This window comes from Poecile atricapillus, chromosome 21 (genome assembly GCF_030490865.1).
Source record: "Poecile atricapillus isolate bPoeAtr1 chromosome 21, bPoeAtr1.hap1, whole genome shotgun sequence".
Taxonomy (NCBI): Eukaryota; Metazoa; Chordata; class Aves; order Passeriformes; family Paridae; genus Poecile; species Poecile atricapillus.
The window spans coordinates 6,861,019-6,874,133 of record NC_081269.1 but is presented as its reverse complement, the minus strand read 5'-3'; the positions used below and the strand labels follow the sequence as shown (position 1 = coordinate 6,874,133).

At 51.8% G+C, this 13,115-nt stretch overlaps 2 protein-coding genes across 7 annotated transcripts in view; both read right to left on the bottom strand.

Moving 5' to 3' along the window:
• Positions 1 to 622, bottom strand: part of LOC131586994 (NADPH--cytochrome P450 reductase) — a 28,285-nt gene extending 27,663 nt beyond the window's left edge. Inside the window, exon 1 of one of the 2 annotated variants that reach the window (XM_058854393.1) lies at positions 483 to 622. The gene's annotated coding sequence lies outside the window, so the exon portion shown is untranslated. The remainder of the gene's footprint in view (positions 1 to 482) is intronic. The other variant, XM_058854394.1, reaches the window with a different exon arrangement.
• A 2,248-nt stretch (positions 623 to 2,870) lies between these two features.
• RHBDD2 (rhomboid domain containing 2) lies at positions 2,871 to 10,636 on the bottom strand. Of its 5 annotated transcripts, none has more exons than XR_009279283.1 (6): positions 10,465 to 10,636; positions 8,990 to 9,391; positions 8,481 to 8,631; positions 3,930 to 4,018; positions 3,357 to 3,596; positions 2,871 to 3,226 (listed from the first exon to the last, which is right to left on the bottom strand). XR_009279283.1 is itself a non-coding variant. In XM_058854399.1 (5 exons), exons 1-5 carry the CDS (start codon positions 10,607 to 10,609, stop codon positions 3,514 to 3,516), a joined length of 870 nt encoding a protein of 289 aa, XP_058710382.1. In that variant the 5' UTR covers positions 10,610 to 10,636; the 3' UTR covers positions 3,233 to 3,513. The 5 variants fall into 5 exon arrangements, 2 of the variants coding, with proteins under 2 accessions (XP_058710382.1, XP_058710381.1); XR_009279284.1 differs by having other exon boundaries at positions 3,942 to 4,018; XR_009279285.1 differs by having other exon boundaries at positions 3,357 to 3,564; positions 3,942 to 4,018.
• Between the last annotated feature and the right edge of the window lie 2,479 nt (positions 10,637 to 13,115).

Sequence of the window (13,115 nt, the reverse complement as noted above, 5' to 3'; positions counted from 1 at the left end):
CATCCCAAATAACATCCCCCCAAATAACAGGGGGACATTCACAGCACACTCCCCAGATAACAGGGGTCATGCCAGTCCTCCCGACACCTCCAATAAGAAGGATCTCGAAACATCTCAGTAACCCCCAACAACACGATGCCCATCCACCCCACACCTCCCGGTGAACAAGGGTTTCTGGTCATCTCCGTCCACCCCCAAAAAAGAGTTCCATTCACATCGACCTCCCCGCCAGTTCCAGCGCGGCCACTCACAGCAGCACCCCCATACAGGGCACCCCAGTCATCCCAGTAACAGGCAGCCAGTCACACCACTCCCCCCAGTATAACAAGAATCCCCATCCCATGCCAACCCCACCATGGCATGCCGGACCGTCCCTCCCCAGCACAGAGGATCCCAGCCGCGGAGTTCAGCCGCCCTCAACCCCAGAGGACCCCCGGTCCCGCTCCCCTTCAGCCACATGTCCCCCGTGTCCCCGCACCCACCGCCGGCCCGGCCCGTCTGGCGCTGGCGGCTGCCGCGGCCCCGGCGCGGCCGGCACGTACAGCGGACCGCACCACCCGGGCACACGCGCGGGGGAGCACGCTCCGCCCTCGCCGCCCGCCAATAGGCGGCGAGCGCGCCTGCTTGTGGAGATTCCCCCCTCTGCGGTGGCGGATGGTACAGCCCCAAGACGGGGGTCTTAAAGGGACAGGAGCGGCAGGAGGGGCCGGGGTAAAGTGGGGGTCAGGGGCCGGGCAGAATTGGGGCGTGGGGTGGTCAAGGGTGGGGTCAGGGTGCAGAAGAACAGGGTTCAGAGGTCACAGGGGGTGCAAGCAGGGGGTCAGTGTGGAGGGCAGGCTTGGGGTCAACATTGTAGTTCGGGGGTGAGTATGGGGGCGCGCGTTGGGGTCATGGTGGGGTCAGAGTTGGGGTGGCAGTGGGAGCAGGGCTTGGGTCACTGTGGAGTCCTGTTTGGGGTCATGGGCTGGGGTCAATGGGCTGGGGTCACTTTTGGACGCTAACTGTGAGCTGAGCCAGGACCCGCAGACCCAGGACCCCTGTCTGTGGCCACTCCTGGGTGCACATGGTGCTGCTGTGGGGCTCCCAGCTCCCCCACGGTCACTGCCCAGACCAGGGTCCCCTGGGGGGGTCAAGGGGACCCCATGGTGGAGGCTGGCACCCGGTCACCTCCACCCTCTGTGGGAGCCAGGGGTCTGCTCCACCGGGGCAAGCACACGCTCCTGATTTAACCGCAGCCCGGATGGTTGGGGTGTTTTGGGGTGGTCTTCCGCTCTCTGCCGCAGCGGGAAGTTGCACAAGCAGCTCTGGAAGCATCCCCAGCAGTCCCGGTGGGAGATTTTGCAACCCAAACCTCCAGAGCCCAGGTCCCACAGGGACCGCTGCTCTCCTCTCTGTTGGTTGATTTTTTTGGGGGGTGAAGCTGGGTTACACCTCCGCTGTTTCCAGCTTGGCCAAAGCCAGAGGCACAGCTTGCCCTGACCCCACTGAGCAGCCCCACGGCTCTGTGGGGTCACCCCGGGCTGGGTCCCCTCCCTTTGCCTGCTGGGCACTGGAACATCCAAAGTCACCATCATGACGCTGTCGCTGTGTTGACGCTCGCTCCAGAGTCAATAAAAGACTTGGGGAAGGTCCAAAGTTCGAGCTGGGCCTGGCAGGCACCAGACGGGCCAGAAGAGGTGTGAGGAGGGGGCACAGACCTGAAGAACACCAGGGCTGCAGGGCCAACCTGTTTCCTGCAGGTTGAGCAAAGGGTTGAGAGGTCATCTGGGTACTGGTGCCACTCACATCATTTTGGGATTGACCCCCATGGAAGCTCCCTGGTCTGTGACCATACACCGTGGGGTGAATGGGCACGGGTAAAAAAGGTCCCAGTGGCCCTGTGGGGACGGCAGGACAGACCAGGTCCATGGCTGGGGTCATCCCATCAGGTGCCCAGACTGGCACAGCCTGTCCCATTCTGTCCCCACAGGGAAGGGGCTGGGGTCTCATCACACCCAGCCCAAACCCCCCAGGGGGAAGCAGCAGAGTCCTGCAGCCCACAGAGACCTGTTTGGTCAGCACTTTGTGTCTCTCCCTACATCTCCCACCTCTCCAGCTCACCTCTGTTCCCAGCACAGTTTGAACCTGAACTTTTGGCCACAGAATTCTCACAGTGCCAGCAAACAACACGGGACAGCCATGGAGGTGGCATTTGGCAGTGTCCTGGCCCTGTCACAGGGAACCTGGCCCCCAGTCAGGATATCTGTATGGGTGTGCTTGGCCAAAAATTAATGACAGGAAAGCAGAGAAACACAAACCTGTTTTCATTTCAGCATCAATGTCTCCTGCCAAGCCTCAGCATTTTGTGGGTCCTCTCTCACTCCTGGATGGGGCAGCAGTGTAGGTCCAAGTCAGTTCTGTTTTCCTTGTGTTTTCCCTTGCACCATGGTGGGAGTTGAAAAGCAGAGGGGATGGACTTCCAGAGCATCCTTCCCATGGCAGGACCACTACTCCAAGGACAGGGAACAGCTGGCTCTGCTCCCAGCACTTGTCCCCAGACTGTTCCTCTGCAGCGAACCTCTGAGGACATGGGGGCAACCCAAGGGGCTTTCTGGACTCTCTGTACAGCCTATGGACAGACACAATCCTGGCATGGAATGAAGTGACAGTTTTGCTGGGAATGAGACAGAGGCACAGGACAGCATGTTCCCAGGGGCAGCCACCCCAGGGGCAGCCATCCCAAGCTGAACTGGGAGGTTATTGATATTTTTTTTTTTTTTTAATTTTTTTTTTCCTGCTTTAGGAACTTCAATTCTCTGTCTCCCCACCAAGGAAATGAGCGGGTACTGCAACGTGTGATGAGTAACATTACTGTGAGCTTGGTTAGGCAGATACCAAAGCCCAGTGAGCTGATGACTTTTACCTTCCTCTCTTCCAAATTTAAATCCTCTTCTCAGCCTTAGGCATGTTTGTAAATGTCTCATCCCTGTTTCCTCCCTCTCAGCAAATTCACTTCCCTGGGTGATGAGTTCTGAATTCACCCCCGGCCCTGAGGAACTGGGATTTGCTGGACTCCACTGTCCAAGAGCATTTCACTGTAGAATGAATGAATGCCCTCAGAAAAGAAGTCAACAGAAATCTCCACACACAAACATCCATCTGAAGGGCACTGAAGACAGGTCCAACACATTGCATGTGACCAGTAGGTGCAGCTGGACTCGGAACACTCCCGGGGACATGGTGAAAGCTGTAGAAATCAGAGAGACCAAGTGATCTGCCACAGTCACTGAAAAGCTCCCAAAAGATCTGGGAGTAGAAAGATCAAATCCAAGCTGTGGTTTTGGGCTCATCCATCATGTCCTGTCCTCAGGGCTCACCTGGAGGGCTGTGGCAGTTGGCTTGTCCCAGCATGGAAAGGTTTATGGCTGGTACCTGCTCCTTCCCTCCTGGAGGGAGGTGTGTACAGCTGGGACCGGGGCTGTTCCCACTGCCAGCAGTGACACTGCGGTGACTCTTACAGCGCTTCCTCTACCGCTATAAAGCCAGGAAACTACTCCCTGGAGACACGCCATCCCTCTGACAGCTCTGCAGGGAGAGTGAATCTCTCTCCAGATCGACTGATAAGAGTTGGACAGGAAAAACAACCGTGTTCCAGCGTTTTCCAGCGTGCAGTACCGCTTGTCCCCAGAGCTTGTCCTCAGTGTGCATCCAAGGCCACCAGTCTGACACGCAGCTGCACCCATCCCGTCCCCAGCGCACCCCACTGATCCCATCCCACTGATCCCGCCCCAGGGACCCCATCCCACTGATCCCATCCCACTGATCCAGCCCCTGGGATCCCATCCCACTGATCCAGCCCCAGGGACCCCATCCCACTGATCCCACCCCACAGATCCCATCCCACCCATCCCCAGGAGGCGCACGCTCCAACTCCCCACTTATAAACAAACCCAGAGACAAACCAGTCCATCCTTCAGATTCTATTTCAAGTTCACAGTTTGGAGATACATTGTGATTGTTATTGATCCTCATCACCCTTCTGGAAAAAATCAGTGGTAAAATTCCTACATTTACAGGCAAGGATTTCACAATGAGGAAAATCAAGGCACTAACAGGAGTGGAGTATTAACGTTTCAATGTTATCTCGAGCATTTCTTTCCTGGTATTAAAAACATGCTTTTAAATTCCAAACAAGCTCCTTATCCTGCTCTTGCTCCACACTAAAAATATAACGATGCAATTGCTGGCAGCAGGAAAAACAGGACCATGAAATCAAGTCCATTTGTGATCCCACAAAGGAGTGAAATAATCAGGTATGAGACAGAGCTGTCCCCCAACTCTAATTTGGTTCCCAAGTGGCTGCATCCTCCTGCTGAAAGCCCTACCTGAGGTGCTCACCTTTGCAAGAAGAGTTTCCTACTCATGTCTTACTTATCTCAGGTAAAAGTTCTCAGCACTGACTTTGGTCTCCTCCAAAAGGAAGCCCCTGCATCCCACAAGGGATTGTGGCAGTCATTCCAGAGACTGCTGGAGAAGTAAAGCAGCTGGATGACAACACGGGGCTTCTTCAGACCCTGATGATGGAAAAATGAAAGAGGCACGGACGTGCTTGGGAATGTGCAGCTGCCAGAGCTGCCTCTGGCCAGGCTCACTGAGAGCAGGGAGGAGCCCCAAGGCTGCTGAGTTTCTGGGGGATGGGTGAGGCACTGCAAGAACATCTCCAAGAGCAAGAATGGCACTTTGTGCTTCATGGAGCACTTTTTTTATGGAGCACAGCAAAACTCCAAGTAGATTCAAGGGCCGTTGTTGAGATCCTGGCTGATTTACAGACACAGAGACAGCAGATTCCTCCTGGGCACTGTACAGTCACAGCTGGGAATAAAGCTCAAACCCCAGCAACTGGACCAATCTCCTTCATTACAGCCTCAGGCACCAAACAGTGCATCCTATTGCAAATCCCTGGCTGAAAACTCCCCTCTCCCACACACCTGCCCACCAGCTCTGAAAAAAACAGAGAGAGATTGTGATAATATTGGTGGGTGAGATTTCTAAAGCTGAGCAGTGTGAACACCCCCAACAGCACTGCTACATTCCACTTAATTCTTCTAGCCCATGGTTAAGGTCCCTCCCAGCTCCTTGGATTTATAAACATTTGCTCCACAAAGGGCCAAAATCCCTTTCTGAAAAGTCTCTCACTACTTCACTTGAGGTTGCCTTATCAAATGCTGGTGACAGGCTGAGCTGGTGCAGTGCTCTCAGAAATGAAGTCAGTTCATTGATGCAGGCACAGGACCTTCAGCATTTCAGAGCTGCGTTCTGGGGCAGAAGAAAATATTCTGTATTCTATCCTCTTTCCCCAGGTTGGTGTTACAAGCCCCCTTCAAGGCACTCTCTTAGTGGACAAGTCAAGAGTAGAACAGATCAGTGTAACACCATCTGTCCTCCTCCATCTAATTTTAAGTCACAATCTAAGGCTCCTATGACTCCCACTCCTTTTGGGTTCTAGCTACACGACACCTGTAAAAAATACAGGAATGTAAATGGGAAGTGCTTATTGCTGCAGCTTAGTTAAACCCCAGATTTGCTCAGTGAGGGTCCTACCTTGGCCTGAAGAGCTGGTGCACTGGAACTCCAGTGGACTTGTGGGAAAAGGCAGCTGCTAAATGCAGCAAAGAAGAAAGATTTTAAAAGTATGAGAAGTTCACATAGGTGATAGAGTTCCTATCCTCCAGCCACATCAACAAGTAAAAAAAATTATAAAAGAAATATAATTCAAGTAGACTGTGCCAGGAAGCAGAGGAATGGCCTTCACTGGAGCTCCCAACCCATTCCAACACTCACCCCAGACACCGCAAAGATGCCAGAAATGCACTGCTGTACGAGCCTCACACAGCAGTCCTGCCCCTGTGTGAGTTCTGCTGCTCTCTGGAGGATCAGTACACCTGGACTCTGGTAAATTCAGCTGAAACAGGAGCCACTGGGGCTGCTGGATACCCTGGTGCTTGCTGAACACCAGCCACAAGGTCTGTGGCTGCAGGTGGCTGTGGCTGAGCTGGAGACATGTGCTGTGGGACAGAGAATTTGCCCAGCTGGCAGCACTGTCCCAGCGAGGCTCCAGCATGGGCCTGCCCAGGACACTCTCCAAAGGCACCTGTGGCTTGGCAGAGGGAAGAACTGAGGCTGTGTCCTGCAGCACGGCCCTGCTGAGGTCCCTGGTGTCCCAGAGCGTGGCTGTGATGAAAACCTTGGCTCTGAGCACTGGGGTGAGCAGGAAGAGCCAGAGGCGAAGGGCAGTGGTAGCTCTGGGTGGGGTAAGTGCCGGGCACAGGCTTAATCCTGGGCAGGAAGAAAACAGAAGGTTACACTGTGCTCAGAACTAACATTGCCTAATTAGTGCTGGAAGTCCCCTGGGGGCAGATTTCCTCCTGACCAGAGCTCAGAGAGGTCACTGCAATCCATCAGAGGGATTCACTACAACAGAAGCTCTTGTTATAAGCAGCACTTGAGTAAAAAATGGGTTTAGTGGCCTCTCAGGACAGCTGTTCCCACTCCCAACCCACTCTGACTCCACACCCACTGAACAGAGCGTGGCTCTTGGCCCCAGACTCTTTGTGCAAGGCACACACAAAGCCAAACTGCAACGTGCTTTGAGATCCCTGTGCACATCCTCCCTGCCCTGTGAGTGACACATCTGCCAAGTCATTAATCAGGAGAAGTTACAACTGCCAACTGTTATTTATCAAGAAAACACAAAGGCCTTTGGTGCGAGTAAGAGCCCAGAGTATAGAGGAGAAAAAAAAAAAAAAAAGGAAGGAGGAGAGAGTTAGAAATAAAAGAGAGTTAGAAATAAAATTAATCATTCAGAAGTAAGGGCTAGGAAGTGTTTGCCAGCAGAAGGCATGACTCATCCTGCCAAAACCTATCAGGAGAGAGGCAATCTGCCTGGAAGCCTCAGCCTCTGGGACTTCAAGAGTGCTGCTCAGCCCACACACAACATGAGGATGAGAGCTGAGAATCCAGGCAATATTCATGAAGCTGTGAGTGCCAAGTTCCCAGCAAGAAGAAGAGACTGGCTCGTGCTGGGGTTTTCAGGCTTGGAGATTTCTTTTTTAATTATCTGAAGTATGGGTTTGTGTTTGGATTTTTTTATTTGTGGACACAAACATGATGCCAAGGCCTGGACTTCAAAGAAATTTCTCCTGTCTTGCAGCGATTTAATGCCTGAATCTTATGAAAATTTAAAATGAAAACAAATCCCAAACTGTTAAGAGCTCTTGCTTGGAAGTAAGTATCAAAACAATAAAAATTAAACTCCAGAAACACTTACAGAAGTTGTATCTAAGACACAGACATGCAAATTCAGCTGCAGCAGTGGAAGCATCCTAGAAACACCTTCCCACGCCCTGCTTGATAATCAAATGTTCATCTAAATACCTTTGTGTCACAACAGTCTGTGTCACCTCACCAAAGGAGGCAGGTTTAGACACTGAGGTGCTGTGCACAGCAGGATGGGACTGGTGCTGACACAGGCTCAGCACAGAGCCAGGCTCCTTCTCCTCCCAAAAGCTGCACTTGCACAGGAGGGAGAGAGGGAAAACACAAATTCTGGTCTGTCTGGCCTCCCCTGCAAGCACTCACACGTTTTGTGTGTCCTGATGGACCTGGGGAACCCTCCTGCTCCAGGCAAAGGTTGCTTTTATGGTTTCCCATGGGTGAGGGTAGTGCAAACACCTGGGAATGCTTCCACTTCAAATAAAACTTCACAGCGAGCTGATGGTTTAAACAATACATAGAATTTAACCCTGAATAGAAAACTATTTTTCCTCTGTCAAACTGAAAGGACATCTGAGTAAGTAAATATTTGACCTACATTTTCAAGCTTTTTAGAGTACAAGTGAATTCTTGATGCTTGTGTTAAACTTAAAACCTTTCCTGCATGTCAGCTGTGGGCCCCAAAGTTTCTTTTCTGTAAAGCAACATTGCCTTGACACTGAAAACCTGCTGAAAGGTTGAAAGAGACTGCACTGGACTTTGTAAGTGCCATCCTTAATTTATAGTACTCTGGTCCTTAGGTAGGTTTGGACACACCTCACTTCACAGCATTCCTGGCAGGAGAGGTGGGGCAAATAAAGATAAGGATCATGCCCCAGGGAGCCACATAGCCAGGAATAACTGCCTAATGCTGGGGCAGAGTGACACAACTTAGCTTTCCTGTCAGAGCTGCAATATCCCCATGTGTACACATATTCCTGTGTGTACACGCTGCCCTTGCAGCCAAGGAGAGGTCTGTAACCTCCATTCAGCTCTCACTAAAGGCCTGGTTGAGTTAATGTGTGGTAATTCATTAGTCACCAGTGTAACATCAATGGGTGACTTTGCTCCCCATGACACCCACGATGTGGACAGGAGAGACACAATACAGCTTTTAGAGACTATTGAAGGGCTCTACTCACACCTCAAAATTCCCCTACAAGATGTTTCAGAGGGACTCCTGTACTTACATGCTGTTTTCAGAAGCTCTTCTCTCTGCTAAGGACCCAGGGATGTATTTCAGCCCTGGTATCCTCTTCAGCAGAGTGAAAGGGAACACATGGTCCAGCTTAGTGCCCACTGACTCTGGAAAATCCAAGCAGAAACAGTAGCCAAGACCATCTGAAGCCAGGAGCTTGTTAAGGAGAGCTGAGGATAAAACACACTCATTTCTGACACAGCCACACAGCGTCCCCCTGTCCACAAACAGCATTCTCTGGAGAATTCTTCCACTCCTACCACCTTCGGAGACCACCACCCTCCTCAGCTCCATGTTCTCTGCATGCACTGAGAAGGGGCAGTGTGGGGTGAAACACAAAGGCAGAATGGGATGGGATGAGCATGAGCAAAGCCAGTGAAGGTTTAGTGCAGAGGGAGAGTCCAGGAAAAGCCAGTGCACCTCAGCAATGAGAACCACCACAGCATTCCCTTCCCACCACGATCCTGCTCTGGCTCAGGGCTTCCCACTCAGAAAGGATACAGACTTTTCCAACCAGAAGCCCACAGAAGTTCCCCAAGAGGGAAGACTGAGGGACAAACCACGCTATGCAGAGCCCAAGCCACGGCACCAGCACCACAGGAACTCTGTACCCAAAAAGCAGAGTCCTCTTCATGCGTGAGCGGGTGGTAGAAACCCCCAGCGTGGCAAAAGCCACTGGCATGAAGCCTTTGGCATCTCCCACTTCCAGCAGCCTGGAGACAAGGGGCTCAAGGAAGAGGTACAGGAGGGCGGAGAGCATGGAGAAGGCGGCAGTGAGGATGCAGTGCTTCACTGTGCCCACGTTCTTCTCAAAGCTGCCAGCAAAGTACCAGATGATAACAGCACCACAGGCCAGGGAGATCAGGTCCTCGTAGATGAAGATGTAGGTGATCAACCTGTGAACTGAGCACAGCAGCACCTCAGACAGGTACAGACAGCACTGGGGTGGCTATAAAACAATTACATGCTTGAGCAGAGGGAGAGTGAGCCCACAGGATTAATTAATAGCTTTCATTTCCATCCTGGTGTGGAAGAGAAGGAACTTGAGGCCTTTAAAACCAGGCGTAAATAACCAGGGAGTGGAAACAAGTGCTATCTTGGGTGTCACAAACATATGGGCTGGCTCTCGCTGCTTCCTGGGAAGCTGCCTGGAAAAAAGCAACAGCAGCTGTAGTAAATTTCAATCTCATTAAAACAGAAGGCAAGAGACATAAAAATAACTGTTACAGTACTGACGATTTTGGCAAAAAAAATAAACACTTCTTAAATTGCTGGAAGGCCGATTTTCACCACCAAAAATGTCTGGAGGTTATCACACCTCAGAAGTGTTTCTAGGCTCTCTGTTTAGGTGTTCTCCTAGGCACACAGCAAGGATTGAGAGACTTCTCCACCTCCCTCCCATCAACTTCAGTTCCACGGCCAGAAAAACACCACTGAGAAACAAAACAACGTGGTGCAACCCCTGGAGACGTGAGGAGATGGTGGAATCCACCCATCAGCTCAGAGCCCTGGACTGATAAAGGAAATCCCTGCACGGGGGTAAGCTGGAACACGGGAATTAAAAGCGCGATAAAAATTATTCTGGGAATACCACAGGGACTGAGAAAAACAAATCCCTCAAGATCCTGGCAGTGTTATCCGCTGGGCTTACTGTCAAAGGCCGGAGATGAGGGTGCGGGGGCAGCCTGATGTCGAGGGACTGAAATGGGTGCCCAGCAGGCTCGGTGCGGCTCAGGGAAGCGCACGGAAAGCGGGAAGAAAAGGGGAACGGAGAGCAGGAGCGGCGGATTGGGAGACAGGCTTGAGGAAATGCACGAAATGGGGGCTAGGGGGGTACCACGGGGTCCAGGGCAGGACAAGGAGAAGGCCGGAGAGAGAGGACACAAAGGCTCCGCTGGGATTCGGGGAAGGCGCGGGATGGTGTGGGCAGAGGGACCAAGGAGGCAGCGGCTCCGCTCGCCGGAGGCCCCGCTCACCTTCCCCGTCGTGCAGAGCTGCGGGGCGCAGCGTGGCGGCGGAGGGGGCGGCGGGGACACCCCGCAGCAGCCCGGGCGCGGAGGCACCGACCGACAGCAGCACCGTGAGGGCGGCGGCGGCCGGCGGGGCTGAGGGCGCCGCCATTGCTACCCCGCGCGCTCGCTGCTTCCGGCCGCCGCCGGAAGGCCTGGCCGTTACCACGGCAACAGGAGGCGCTGTGGGGTCGTTACCATGGAGACAAGGGGTTTTCTCTCCTTCCCCCCTTTTTCGAATTTTTATTTCATTATTGTTATCTTTTCCCTGTTCAGATGGGGGAAATATCGCAGCGAGAAGTGTGAGGTCTCGCTGGGAGCCCGCCCAGGGCTGGGTTATAGCCTGGTGTTCTCACACGAGGCCGCCCCAGGGTGTGGGAGGCCCATCTTGAGCCGTGAAGCCACCACTCCCCCCAGCCGCGGCGTCTGGCTGCTGGGAATCAGCAAATCAATCAGGCTGGGAAAGATCTCTGGGGTCATCGAGTCCAACCCCTGACCAATGAACACCACCATGTCAACTAGACCAGAGCACTGTGTGCCACGTTCAGTGTTTCCATAAACACCTCCAGGGACAGGGACTCCACCACCGCCCTGGGCAGACCCAATATCTAATCACCCTTTCTATGAAGGAATTCCTCCTCATGTTCAGCCTGAACCTTCCATGATGCAGTTTAAGACTATGTCCACTCACCTGTCCCTCGGAGCAGAGCCCAACCCCTACCTGGCTACAACCTCCTGTAAGATAATCGTAGAGTACAAGAAGATCCCCTCTGAGCCTCCTCCTCTCCAGGCTGAGCCCTCTCGGCTCCATCAGCCACTCCAGACCTTTCCCTAGCTCTGTTCCCATCTCTGGACATGTTCCAGCCCCTCGATGTCCTTCCTGAATTGAGGGTCCCAGAACTGGACATTTGAAGGCTGAATGTTTCCCTTCAGGTGTGATGGGTGGAGGTGGAGAGGAGCATCCACACCACAGCTGCTCCTGCCGTGTTTCTATCAAAACCTGTATGAGGTTTGTATTACATGCACTGTCTGCCTTCAATTCTCCAGAATATTGGCTTAATCATTCGGCCAGTTCTAGTCAGGAGAGTCTCCTCAAGGAGAAGAATTGGCAGATCAAAAAGGAAGATGCCAAACTTCTTGCAGATCTTGTGGACATAAGGAGTTGATGAACTAGGTAGAACTTAATCTGATTCCTTCAGGGTAAAGCTTCCCTGCAATCATTACCATTGGCTAGCTTTATACACACAGGACTAATCACAATTGCACCTGTTCTTGAGCTTGTAGTTGGGGGTGTAGCTGTGGATATTGTAGTAGGAAAAGAGTATATTTGCACAAAAGGAGAAAATTGTACATCACACCTGGATGTGTTCTTGTGTTACCTGCTCTAGGTGGCCCTGCCTTGGCAGGGGGGTTGGACTGGATGATCTGCAGAGGTCATTTCTATACCCCAAGTGATCCTGTGAACTCTGCTGTATGCCCACACAGCCTGGCTGCTGGCTCATAGAATCCCAGAAGGGTTTGGATTGGAAGGAGAGGATTTGGGCGAGACCCTGTGAGGTCTCATTTACACAGGAAGGATCAGAAGAAACCCACCTTTCCACACCACCTCTGATTTTGCAACCTGGATAAGGATTTGAAGCAGCTGGGATAATTTCCAGCCAAGGGGAAAGAGCAGAGGGTTGAAGGGCTGATGTGTCTTCCACATCTCAGCTTCAAAGTTTTTGGTTGGGACCATAGCACAGCTCTATCAGCAGGCAGATCAGACACATAAGCCTGAAACTCTGTCTGAATTAATTCTATTTTCCACATATGAGAAGCCTTCAGTCCCTGAGGAATGCACAAACACCGAGAGGCTCTACTCAGAGCAAAAGACCCCCCACATTCCCTGGCTAGGGAGCATTGTTTGGGATCTGTCCTAATCCCAACATTGCTTTTGTGAGCTCCCAGGCTGTCACAGGAAGGCTCACAGAGCAGTAGAAGACATCGTGGCTGAGGAGATGAAGTTTCTCCAGGAGAAACCGAAAGGCAGAGAGCTCAAGCTTTTTTTTTTTTTTTTTTCTTTAATTAATCATTCCAGTCACTACTTGTTTTGCAGAAACTTATTTTTGGCTGTGGCAGTGGGATTTGCCTCCTGCTGCTACACCCAGGGGGGAAAGAAACAGCCCAACTTCTCTGAAAATCTGCTCAAGCCATTCAGCTAAAGTCAGAGAAAGCTCCTCACTGCCTTTATTTTTTAAATTAATTAATTAATAATTAATTATTAAAATAAATTAAAAATGGGGTAGAACCTCACTGTTCTCTGACTGCATGTGCAGACTGTCCCTAGACAGGAAGGTGCAACTGTTAACTTCCAAACTCTCACAAGAAGGTAGTTTGATGTGAAACAAGAAATACAACTTCTAAAAAGAATCAGATTAAATAATCAGCTTTTGCTGTCTTCTCAGTTCATCACTCTTCCTCTCCGAAGCAAACCCTCACGTTTCACAGAAGTGGCTCCCAAGACCATGACCCCTTCCCTTTCTTTGGAAAACCATTCTCCAAGTTGATATTTGGCTTTTTAGCATACTCATAAACGCTGGCAAACCTTTCTTATTTTTTCTTTAGGACCCAGATTTTGG

Excerpts from the sequence above, each read along its gene's own strand:
- RHBDD2 (XM_058854398.1), bottom strand. The coding sequence starts at position 10,609 with ATGGCGGCGCCCTCAGCCCCGCCGGCCGCCGCCGCCCTCACGGTGCTG. Across the intron at positions 9,392-10,464 it reads AGCTCTGCACGACGGGGAAG|TTCACAGGTTGATCACCTAC; the intron begins GTGAGCGGGGCC and ends TGCTGTGCTCAG. Across the intron at positions 6,316-8,480 it reads AGAGCTTCTGAAAACAGCAT|GATTAAGCCTGTGCCCGGCA; the intron begins GTAAGTACAGGA and ends CTTCCTGCCCAG.